This window comes from Salvelinus namaycush, chromosome 42, assembly GCF_016432855.1.
Source record: "Salvelinus namaycush isolate Seneca chromosome 42, SaNama_1.0, whole genome shotgun sequence".
Lineage (NCBI taxonomy): Eukaryota > Metazoa > Chordata > Actinopteri > Salmoniformes > Salmonidae > Salvelinus > Salvelinus namaycush.
Window position 1 is genome coordinate 10,194,957 of NC_052348.1, and position 12,613 is coordinate 10,207,569.

Consider the following 12,613-nt stretch of genomic DNA (forward strand, 5'->3'; position numbering starts at 1 on the left):
TTTTGGAGGTGAAACTTCATTAGGGAGAGTTAGACATTTACTGGGGGGGTAACAGCATCCCTGTTACAGCATGCAGGGATATGAGCCAGATGGTTGAGCTCATTCTCCCTGCTTGTTACTATGATGGCGCCAGAGGGAATGGCTGCCGTCTTATTGGCTCTTAACCAACCATGCCATTTTGTTAGTTTTTTCCACGTTGTTTGTAACTTGTTTTGTACATAATGTTTCTGCTACCTTCGCTTATGACTGAAAAGAGCTTCTGGACATCAGAACTGCGATTACTCACCTCAGATTAGATGAAGATGTCACGCCCTGACCTTAGAAAGCCTTTTTATGTCTCTATTTGGTTTGGTCAGGGTGTGATTTGGGTGGGCATTCTATGTTTTGTTCTATGTTGTCCTGATTGGGAACCATACTTAGGTAGCCCTTTTTCCCTCCTTTCAGTGTGGGTAGTTAACTTTGTTTGTGGCACTAATGCCCTGTAAGCTTCACAGTTGTTTCTTTCGTTTGTTGTTTTGTTGGCGACATTTTAAATAAAAAGGAAAATGTACGCTCACCACGCTGCACCTTGGTCTTCTTCCAGCATCGGCCGTGACAGAACTACCCACCACCAAAGGACCAAGCAGCGTGGCCAGGAGGAGCAGGGATCCTGGGCCCGGGAGAAGAGAGAATGGAGGACATCTTGGACATGGGAGGAGGTTATGGCAGGAGACAAGACCCTGCCATGGAAACAGGCTGAAGTAGCGAGGGAGGGAGGAACGACTTTGCTACCAGGAGTCACGGCAACGGAGCAGGCACGAGAGGCAGACCCCCCCACAAAAAAATTGGGGCGCACACGGGGAGATTGGCTGAGTCAGGTTGGAGACCTGAGCCAACTCCCCGTGGTTACCGGAGGGAGCGTCGTACTGGTCAGGCACCGTTTTATGCGGTGGAGCGCACGGTGTCTCCAGTCCGTGTTCATAGCCCGGTGCGCTACATTCCAGCTTTCCGCATTGGACGGGCTAGAGTGAGCATCCAGCCAGGACGGAAGGTGCCGGTTCAGCGCATCTGGCCTCCAGTGCGTCTCCACGGCCCAGGATATCCTGCGCCGGCTCTGCGCACTGCGTCTCCGGTGCGTCTGCACAGCCCAGTGCATCCTGTGCCAGCGCCTCGCATCTGCAGGGCAAAAATAACCATCCAGCCAGGACGGGTTGTGCAGGCTCTATGCTCAAGACCTCCAGTGTGCCTCCACGGCCCAGTGTATCCTGTGCCTGTCCCCAGAACCAGGCCTCCTGTATGTCTCCCCAGCCTGGTGAGTCCTGTGCCTGCTGCCAGAACCAGGCCTCCTTTATGTCTCCCCAGCCTGGTGAGCCCTGTGGCAGCTCCACGTACCAGACTGCCCATACGTCTCCTCACTCCAGTGATGATCCATGGCAAGAATCCTCCAGTAATGATCCATGGCAAGAAGCCTCCAGTGATGATCCATGGCAAGAAGCCTCCAGTGATGATCCATGGCAAGAAACCTCCAGTGATGATCCATGGCACGAAGCCTCCAGTGATGATCCATGGCACGAAGCCTCCAGTGATGATCCATGGCACAAAGCCTCCAGTGATGATCCATGGCACAAAGCCTCCAGTGATGATCCACGGCAAGAAGCCTCCAGTGATGATCCAAGGCAAGAAGCGTCCAGTGATGATCCATGGCACGAAGCCTCCAGTGATGATCCATGGCACGAAGCCTCCAGTGAGGAGTCACGGCACGAAGCCCGCAACGAGGGTCCCCAGTCCGGAGTCTCCAGCGACGGTCTCCAGTCCGGAGCCTCCAGCGACGTTCTCCAGTCCGGAGCCTCCAGCGACGGTCTCCAGTCCGGAGCCTCCAGCGACGGTCTCCAGTCCGGAGCTTCCAGCGACGGTCCCCAGTCCAGGGCCCGCAACGAGGGTGACCAGTCCGGGAACCGCAACGAGGGTGCCCAGTCCGGGGCCCGCAACGAGGGTGCCCAGTCCGGGGCCCGCAGCGAGGGTGCCCAGTCCGGTGCCCGCAACGAGGGTGCCCAGTCCGGGGCCCGCAACGAGGGTGCCCAGTCCGGGGCCCGCAACGAGGGTGCCCAGTCCGGGGCCCGCAACGAGGGTGCCCAGTCCGGGGCCCGCGACGAGGGTCCCAGCACCAGAGGTGCCACCAAAGTGGGGTGAGCCAGAGGTGGAGCGGGGTCTGCGTCCCACACCGCAGATAGATGCTCACCCAGACCCTCGCCTATTGGTTCAGGTTTTGTGGCCGGAGTCCGCACCTTTGGGGGGGGGGGGGGGGGTTCTGTCACGCCCTGACCTTAGAGAGCCCTTTTATGTCTCTATTTGGTTTGGTCAGGGTGTGATTTGGGGTGGGCATTCTATGTTTTGTTTTCTATGTTTCTTTATTTCTATGTTTTGGCCGGGTATGGTTCTCAATCAGGGACAGCTGTCTATCGCTGTCTCTGATTAGGAACCATACTTAGGTAGCCCTTTTTCCCTCCTTTCAGTGTTGGTAGTTAACTTTGTTTGTGGCACTAATGCCCTGTAAGCTTCACGGTTGTTTCTTTCGTTTGTTGTTTTGTTGGCGACATTTTAAATAAAAAGGAAAATGTACGCTCGCCACGCTGCACCTTGGTCTTCTTCCAGCATCGGCCGTAACAGAAGAGTTTTTCTTCAATGAGTCGGATGAGAGGGATATACTACAGACACCCGACCAGGCCCAGATCCCCATCATTCGCTGGAGAAGGAAACTGAGATTTCGCTGAAAAAGATCAGGGTGCCTTGTGAGGATCAGGCGACGAGTGGCTAATCTGCCTTTGCCTTCCGTCCTGCTAGCTAACGTTCAATCGCTGGAAAATAAATGGGACGAACTGAAAGCACGTATATCCTACCAACGGGACGTTAAAAACGGTAATATCTTATGTTTCACCGAGTCGTGGCTGAACGACGACATTAAGAACATACAGCTGGCGGGTTATACACTCTATCGGCAGGATAGAACAGCAGCCTCTGGTAAGACAGCTGGTGCACGATATCTAAGGAAGTCTCGAGGTTTTGATCACCTGAGGTAGAGTATCTCATGATAAGCTGTAGACCACACTACCTGCCTAGAGAGTTTTCATCTGTATTTTTCGTAGCTGTCTACATACCACCACAGACCGATGCTGGCACTAAAACCGCACTCAATGAGCTGTATACCGCCATAAGCAAAAAGGAAAACGTTCATCCAGAGCCGGCGCTCCTAGTGGCCGGGGACTTTAATGCAGGGAAACTTAAATCAGTTTTAACAAGTTTCTATCAGCATGTTTAATGTGCAATCACAGGGGGGAAAAATTGTAGACCATCTTTACTCCACACACAGAGACGCACGCATACAAAGCTCTCCCTCGCCCTCCATTTGGAAAATGTGAGCATAATTCTATCCTCCTGATTCATGCTTACAAGCAAAAATTAAAGCAGGAAGCACCAGTGACTCGGTCTATAAAAAAGTGGTCAGATGAAGCAGATGCTAAACTACTATGACTGGAGGTCAGAGACCTGACCTTGTGGTGCAAGGACAACAAACACGCCCCCATTCTCATTGACGGGGATGTAGTGGAGCAGGCTGAGAGCTTCAAGTTCCTTGGCGTCCACATCACCAACAAATTAACATGGTCCAAGCACACCAAGACAGTCATGAAGAGGGCAGAACAAAACCTATTCCCCCTCAGGAGACTGAAAAGATTTGGCATGGGTCCTCAGATCCTCAAAAGGTTCTACAGCTGCACCCTCGAGAGCATCCTGACTGGTTGCATCACTGCCTGGTATGGCAACTGCTCGGCCCCCGACTGCAAGGCACTATAGAGGGTAGTGCGTACGGCCGAGTACATCACTGGTGCCAAGCTTCCTGCCATCCAGGACCTCTATACCAGGCGGTACGCAAATTGGAGTGGGTATAGGGTTTCTGGGATAATGGTGTTGATTTGAGCCATGACCAGCCTTTAAAAGCACTTCATGGCTACAGACGTGAGTGCTACGGGTCGGTAGTCATTTCGTCAGGTTACCTTAGTGTTCTTGGGCACAGGCATGGTCTCCTTTAAACATGTTGGTATTACAGACTCGGACAGGGAGAGGTTGAAAATGTCAATGAAGGTACTTTCCAGTTGGTCAGCGCATGCTCGCAGTACACATCCTGGTAATCCGTCTGGCTCTGCGGCCTTGTCAAAGTTGACCTGTTTAAAGGTCTTACTCACATCAGCTGTGGAGAGCGTAATCACACAGTCTTCCGGAACAGCTGGTGCTCTCATGCGTGTTTCAGTGTTATTTGCCTCGAAGCGAGCATAGAAGTAGTTTAGCTCGTCTGGTAGGCTCGTGTCACTGGGCAACTCTCGGCTGTGCTTCCCTTTGTAGTCTGTAATGGTTTGCAAGCCCTGCCACATCTGACGAGCGTCAGAGCCTGTATAGTACGATTTGATCTTAGTCCTGTATTGACGCTTTGCCTGTTTGATGGTTCGTAGGAGGGCATAGCGGGATTTCTTATAAGCTTCCGGGTTAGAGTCCCGCTCCTTGAAAGCATCAGCTCTACCCTTTAGCTCAGTGCGGATGTTGCCTGTAGTCCATGGCTTCTGGTTGGGGTATGTACGTATTTTCACTGTGGGGATGATGTCATCGATGCACTTAATGATGAAGCCAGTGACTGATGTGGTGCACTCCTCAATGCCATTGGAAGAATCCCGGAACATATTCCAGTCTGTGCTAGTAAAACAGTCCTGTAGCTTAGCATCTGCTTCATCTGACCACTTTTGTATTGATCTAGTCACTGCTGCTTCCTGCTTTAATTTATGCTTGTAAGCATGAATCAGGAGGATAGAATTATGGTCAGATTTGCCAAATGGGGGGCGAGGGAGACCTTTGAATGCGTCTCTGTGTGTGGAGTAAAGGTGGTCCAGAGTTGTTTTCCTCTGGTTGCACATTAAACATGCTGATAGAAATGTGGGAAATGGATTTAAATTTCCCTGCATTAAAGTCCCCGGCAACTAGGAGCGCCGCATCTGGTTGAGCGTTTTCTTGTTTGCTTATGCTGGAATACAGCTCTTTCAATGCTGTCTTTGTGCCAGCCTCTGACAGTGGTAGTATGTAAACAGCTACGAAAAATACAGATGAAAACTTTCTAGGCAGATATTGTGGTCTACAGCTTATCATGAGATACTCTACCTCAGGCGAGCAATAGCTCGAGACTTCCTTAGATATCGTGCACCAGCTGTTATTTACAAAAATACATAGTCCGCCGCCCCTTGTCTTACCAGACGCCGCTGTTCTATCCAGCGTATAACCAGCCAGCTGTATGTTGATAGTGTCGTCGTTCAGCCACGCCTCCGTGAAGCATAAGATATTACAGTTTTTAATGTCTAGTTGGTAGTTTAATCTTCCGCGTAGGTCATCTATTTTATTGTCCAAAGACTGCACGTTTGCCAGCAGAATGGAAGGAAGTGGGGGTACTGTTCGCTCATTAGCTAGCATTTTTCCATTATTTTTAAAAGCTGTTATGGTTGTTAAGGCTTTGAGTTGTTGTGGTAGTTTGTTCCACTCAACAGCTCAGGTATATAGAAATGTATTCTTATCAGATAGACTCTTATATTTAAAACACTGAATATTAGAGTCTCTGGCTCTGGTATTATGCTGGTGGACATCTCTAACAAATTAAATATAGTTGGATAGGTACCTAGTGGCTGAGTCCATGATAATTGTGTGGATTCTGTTTGGGACTGTTGATGAACCATGATGTGGAGGCATAATAAAAGTGACACTGGACTAGCACACTAGCCAGAGTCTTTAGGGTATCTATAAATAAGTTTCCATCCAATTGGCGACAGATTTCCATGTGAATATACTAAAATCTGTATAAAAACAATATGTACATTTTCCTACCGGAATTGTGTTTCCATCAATGACGACAGACAGTGCATCTCAATATCAAAAGTTGAATTTTGTGGTTACTTGAAAACAATGCAATTATTCATTGTGGTGTTGTAGGTTAGTCTATGTAGGATTAATTGTATATTGTCCCTAAACAAGATCCATAGGGGAGCTTTTTGAGCTGCGTGTCTCATGTCTCACTGTTCTTTCAAGAGCATTGATGCACCTGGCCTCTCCGCTGCCTATCAGCTATTCCTATTTGTTATTGTGGATTCATATTGAAAATTGATGCAGCTTTGAATGGTTTTATGTGTGGTATGATTGCTACTTAGCCTATTGCAGATCTGTACAAACGATCCACCTATCACTATGAATGGTGGATAGAGAGTAGGATAGACAGTCAGACTGGTAGACTTTAGTGGTATAGTAAAAGTTAGCTTGTGGAAAAGCATAGTGCATAAGGGAAGTACCAAAACACCTTGATATAGTGGAGGAGCATGCAAGCAGATGAGGAAATGTGGCTAGGATGGATGAAATTATATAGAAAAACCTGCAAAAGAGCCAATGTAAACCAAGAAAAGAAACACACAACCCTCCTCTGTGGCCATTTTTTTTTTAAACACAACCCTCCCCTATTTTGGAAGTTTGAACTGTTCCTTAGAGCTGTCAAATCCACAAGCAGCTCGTGGAATTATACCTAAAGCAGACATATCCATTGGCTGCACAGTCGCATTAACATAAATCCCATACAGCCTTGATTACAAATTCAAACACTGCAATGTAACCAACACCTCGATTAGAATTATATAAATCCTCATTTCGTTTAATGATTTTTCATTTTGAGCGTAATTATTTCTATACAGCCTACACTTTCTCGTTCTGAACTTCTAACTGGTGCGGGTGTGGCTTCGTGACAGTGCGCAAGAGGCTGCTCACCAATTTGACAGCTCCAACCCAGTTCCACCTCCACCACTGCCTAAACATCAGCTATAATGCAGGTGTCAACTATCGCTAGTTAACGCATGATCTGATTTAATCTAGGCCTTAGTTGAGGAGATACCCTGCTACCCCGGTGAGCTTCCCCCTTGTCTTTTAAAGTGTAAGTCACTTTGGGTTTAATAACCTGTACAACTCTTCACTAAACACCCTTCGTCTAAATAGCAGGGCGCTCTGCTATACGCAGCTGAATTTCCACAACTCTTGTTTGGTTCCCCTGCATATCACATATGGTCTAAGAACAACTCATATGAATTTGTTCTTTTCCAAGATTAAAATCAGTCTCTTGAATACAAATATCTGGCAAGCTATAATTACATTTCCCCTTCAACTGTGTCAACAACCTTGGGCTTTTCTGTTCCTATTGTCATACAATGGATGTTTTTCCACTCGCTACCTCTGCAAACCCACTCAAACGTGAGGCCTTCAATTAAATGTTGAAATCGCCAATCTGTCTAGTCTACTACCTATGTACATTCTTTAGAGGTACAGTGACTATGTTCAGTTATTTGGAGGCCATTTCAAACGATGACGTTGTAGCCATTATATTCATATACCATCATTTCAAAACATTATGAATAGAACAGATATTGTTTTATGGAACTCAATTATAATACATCGAAAATTATTCTATGGACCTATGTCCATCATTCTAAATGTGGCAACTACTCTGAATGCTTCGGGTAAGTGGTAGGTTGTGTTTGTGGTCATATGGCGCCATCTGTCAGTAAAATGTTAACATTAAATGTTTTTTATTTAACTAGGCATGTCAGTTAAGAACAAATTCTTATTTACAATGACAGCCTACCCAGACCAAACCTAGACGACGCTGGGCCAATTGTGCGCCGCCCTATGGGACTCCCAATCACGGCCAGATGTGATACAGCCTGGATTCGAACCAGGGACTGTAGTGATGCCTCTTACACTAAGATGCAGGGACTTAGATCGTTGTGCCACTCAGGAGCCCTTTTTAACCAATCCTCTTCCGCTCCTCTACTAATAACCAATCATACAGAATTATCTTTCAGATGTTTTTTTATAAAAAAGAAAGCAACACCTACAGTGAACAAACAAAAACTTAATTTATCCAACGATTTCACATTGCCATTCATTATACAGGTACTGAGTACTACTGTAGAGTTATATGAAGCATGAGGAGTCCTGACTTTCTAGTTACTAAGTCCATCTCAGCAATGATTTAAACCAAGGATTACTAGCAGTCAAATCCTTGCTTCCTCACCTCTCTCAAAGTGCATTGAAGTAGAGGATCCAAGGTCTCTCCTCTAATGAGCTTTGAGAGGAATTTAGGAAAAAAAGACAACGATTTCACTGCTAGCAACATTTAGACAGTCTTTTTCTGTGGCAGCATCAATGCAAAGGCATACAATTGAACCGTTCCCAAATGTACACTTTTATTAAAAGTCATAAAAGATGACACAACAAATACAAATGGTGGAACTGTTTAGTAGCTCTTGGTGGTCTCGTATGATTCGGGGAAGGGGACAGACATGTGGCCAGAGCCCATGACCAGGGGCAGGATCCCAGCGTTGGGCACCACGTTCCAGGACAGAGTCAGGGTGATGTTTTTGTTCGCCCTGGTGGAGAGATCACACAAAGGCCTTAAACATCGTAGAGCATTCCTACAGTATTTCCATTCAAAAGACTGGAGAGGAGCGGGAGAGGTGCCAAAAGTGGTCTTATACTGCCCTCTGCTGCATACAAAGGGTGTTCCATAACTATTCAACATAATGTAGGACTAACGGGAAAAAAATATTTGTTTCTCTATGTGAAATTAGATTAAATTGTATTTGTCAGATCTTTTAAACCTGCTGTAAACTGTGTAGCAAAATGATTGTGTCGATGTGCCTTTTATACCTGCTGCAAACTGTATGTGACAAACTATTTGATTTGATTAAATAAAATGGCATCAAGACAGATTCCACACCGATGCTATATCAAAAACATGAATTGTTATCGTTAGGTTACTGGCGCCAGAATAAAAGTGAGAGGGTCAACAGAGGATGCTTACCGAAGGCCGTTTCCGTCATCGAAGAAGAAGTACTTGGACTTCATGTCTCGGAGGTTGAGCTTGGTGCTCTCTCCCCTTAGCACGATCTTATCCCACAGAACCACCTGGTTCAGGGCCTGGAAGAAAGCACAACACGTCGCAGTTAAATATCACTAGTTGGCAGCCATTTTACCATTCACCTTCCTAGGTGGCCTGATCCCAGATCTGTATCAAATCTAATTTTATTTGTCACATGAGCAGAATACAACAGGTGTAGACTTTCCTGTGAAATGCTTACTTACGGGGCCCTTTCCCAACAATGCAGCGTTAAAAAGCAAGAAACATTTACTCTAAAAATAAATACGGAAATAGTAACAATTAAATAACAACGAGACAATATACAAGGAGTACCGGTACGGAGTCAATGTGCAGGGATACGAGGTAGTTGAGGTAATATGTACATGTCGGTAGGGGTAAAAGTGACAAGGCAATCAGGATAGAAAATAAACAGAGTAGCAGCAGTGTGTGTGAACGTGTGTCTATGTGTGTGTGGCATCAATATGCATGTGTGTGTTTTGTGTGTGAGCATATGTAGTGTGTGTGTGTGTGTGTGTGTGTGTGTGTGTGTGTGTGTGTGTGTGTGTGTGTGTGTGTGTGTGTGTGTGTGTGTGTGTGTGTGTGTGTGTGTGTGTGTGTGTGTGTGTGTGTGTGTAATGGAGTGTCAGTAGTATGTGTGTGTGGGTAGAGTCCAGTAAGTGTCCATAGAGCTGGTGCAAGAGTCAGTGCAAAAAAGAAGAAAAAAAAAAAGAAGAAAAAAAAGTGTGAATGCAAATAGTCCAGCAGTCTTATGGCCCACTTGCCGTGCGGTAGCAGAGAGAACAGTCTATGACTAGGGTGGCTGGAGTCTTTGACAATTTTTGGGGCCTTTTTTTCCCCACTGACACCTCCTGGTATAAAGGTCCTTGATGGCAGGGAGCTTGGCCCCAGTGATATACTGGGCCGTACGCACTACCCTCTGTAGCGCCTTACGGTGGGTTGTCAAGCAGTTGCCATACCAAGCGGTGATGCAGCCAGTCGAGATGCTCTCAATGGTGCAGCTGTAGAACTTTTTGAGGATCTGAGGAACCATGCCAAATCTTCTCAGCCTCCTGAGGGGGAAGAGGCATTGTGGTGCTCTCTTCACGACTGTGTATAAATTTCCTATAGTCATAGTTTACATTGGACTATACAACACAAACAGACCTGAGACCAACCCAGGCTACTTCTTAGGATACACTATTTATAAAATGTAACCCTTCAAACCATATTGCCTTCTACCAATTAATTGTGTGTGATCTGTAGAAGAACCAATGTGTCAACAGTGTGTGGCAACCAGCCTACCCGTGCCAAGAGGGGGAACGTGTGATAATGACCATTGATACACCATAAAGGAAAGAGGTCAGTTCTTACATTGCTCCTGGTGGTGTAGAAGTATGACTATTCTGCTGCAATTCTATATATAGGGTAATCTACCTATAGAAGGTCATCCCTTCAGATTGGCTTTCATCAAGTATAATTTGTGTGATCTGTTGTTGTGGCAACTAGCAAAGCAAGCCAAGAGGATCGTATGATAATGATCATTGATAGATCAACAGGAAAGAGAACAGGTCTGGGTTGTATTCATCACACCGATTTTGCAACAGAAACTGTTTAGTCGAAGCGGAAAACATTTTGCAACGAAAATTAGAGTTTGAAGAGTGCCTTGGTCCTCCTTTCTATTGGATCATTTCAGGTAGGTACCTCCCCGTTTGGTTCTTAAATGGTAAACCGTTTCCGTTGCAAGACGTAATGTATACACCCGTTGTAACACTTACGTTGCTCTTGGTGGCGTACTCGGCAGACAAGTAGAGGAAGAGCTGCTTGACGTTCCAGTCAAATATGGGCTTTATGTCAGCAGAGAGATCAAAGGTGATGAACCCCAGGTCACTTCTCTCCCTGGGTCCTGTGAAGTCATCCACGTTTTTCCTGTCAAATGGTAAAGGCCGAGTTAGTTGTGTGCAGTGCATTGCATCCTAGAATTATGCCAAGATATTTATTTCACCACGTGGAACAATAACCGGTCAAAATATCTGTTTTTTTGTCTTGGCTACACCATAGATAGTAGTAGGCTACATTTACTTTATGGTTTCTGGCTGTACATTTAGGCAATGTTCTCTACCTACACTTTGCACTGTAGGGCTTGGTACAGCTACTAGAATGGCATACCACAGTTCAGTGAGCCCCCCGCAAGGTCTGAGCAAGGGGGGACAACAGCTAACTGCCTACAATTCTACACATTTTGCCATGTGGTAAAAAGAAACGTGCAGTTTTCTAGTTAATCTCATGCTATTTTACATATTTTGCCATGAGCCTGAGAGAAAATGTTGCTGTTTAAAAGTAATTTCCTGCAAATCTACACATATAACCAGGACAGAGAGAAAACATTGCAGTTTTATAGCTAATCTCATGGTATTCTACACATTTTGCCATGATACTGAGAGAACATGTTGCAGTTTTACAGCTAATTTCCTGAAATTCAAAACAAAAACTGTGCCATGGCTCATGATCTGTTCATATGCTAATGGGGGGAGTGGTGTAACCTTTATTTAACTCGGCAAGTCAGTTAATGACAATTCTTATTTACAGTAAGGTCGGAAACATTTGATCTGCTGGCAGCTAGGTTACGGTTTGACAAAATATACCGCGCTGACGTGCTGTTCAACTATTGGATACAATTTTGCAAGTAGCAGCAGCTGGCATCCGGTCTGGCTGGCAGGCTACGTTGTAGCCAAAGACAAAAACAACTGTTGTTCATTGCTCAGGCAGTTTAATACACTGGTGTCTGTTAGATTGATTGGCGTCAATATTGCCATATGGACTCAATGATCTCCTCGAGCTAGCATTAGTTAGCACCATTGCAAAGACTCATACACCGAGCTAGCTATGTAGCCAATTGAGACCAATAACTGTTTATACGAATACAAATGTGATAGATCACGGAGTGAAATATATCTAAACCAAAGCAATGCATGTTCACTGTTGTTTAATAATAATAACTAGTCATCACTCACAGCATTACTCTCGAGACGTGGATATCCACCGGTACCCTCCGGTCTTTGAACGCCGTCGTGATAAAACAGCCAAACGTCAAAGCTGCCATCACGCTGAGCGAGAAAGCGAAGAGGGAATTTGCCCTCGACAACACTGTATTCATTTTGAAATACAATTATATTACGGTTTCATACACAACGATGCGGAACACTTCTAGCTGCAAAAGCAGGAAGTGTAGTTTGACACAACGAAATACGGAACAGGATGGTTTTTCCGTAATCGATGGAACATTAAAGTGAAACATTGCCCCCATGTGTTATGGAGGTGAACTACAGTTCACACTACCAGTAACGGCTTGGAATTTCATGACAGTAGACAATTGACTGGATAATATAATTTTGAAGTAAAAGTACATGAGTCAAGATAATGTTAAACCTCAAGAGAAGAAATGCTCAACACATATTTTTGAACCTTTCTGAAGCATCACAACAAAATGGAACAAACCACAGGTCAACTAAGATTAAGGCCTGGGCTAGCTTTTTGTAACCACAGGTCACAGTCACAAAACCCCTGGCTATAGCTGTACTGTATTCCCTGCCCGAGGGCTGCTGGCAGAGTCTAAATGGCCCTAGGCCTGTATCCACAAAGCGTCTGAGAGTA

General features: G+C 45.7%; 1 protein-coding gene across 1 annotated transcript; it reads right to left on the bottom strand.

The window, feature by feature from the left end:
• Positions 1 to 7,893: 7,893 nt before the first annotated feature.
• On the bottom strand, positions 7,894 to 12,205 carry LOC120034949 (signal peptidase complex subunit 3). Its single transcript, XM_038981664.1, has 4 exons — positions 11,974 to 12,205; positions 10,738 to 10,888; positions 8,906 to 9,021; positions 7,894 to 8,471 (listed from the first exon to the last, which is right to left on the bottom strand). The coding sequence occupies exons 1-4, from the start codon at positions 12,114 to 12,116 to the stop codon at positions 8,339 to 8,341; spliced, it is 543 nt and encodes a 180-aa protein (XP_038837592.1). The 5' UTR covers positions 12,117 to 12,205; the 3' UTR covers positions 7,894 to 8,338.
• Positions 12,206 to 12,613: the final 408 nt, after the last annotated feature.

What these genes read in the sequence shown, in the direction of transcription:
- LOC120034949 (XM_038981664.1), bottom strand. Translation starts at nt 12,116, where the DNA reads ATGAATACAGTGTTGTCGAGGGCAAATTCCCTCTTCGCTTTCTCGCTC. An exon ending in CACGTCTCGAGAGTAATGCT is followed by an intron (nt 10,889 to 11,973) that starts GTGAGTGATGAC and finishes ACCATTTGACAG; the next exon opens with GAAAAACGTGGATGACTTCA. An exon ending in AGTACGCCACCAAGAGCAAC is followed by an intron (nt 9,022 to 10,737) that starts GTAAGTGTTACA and finishes GCTTTCTTCCAG; the next exon opens with GCCCTGAACCAGGTGGTTCT.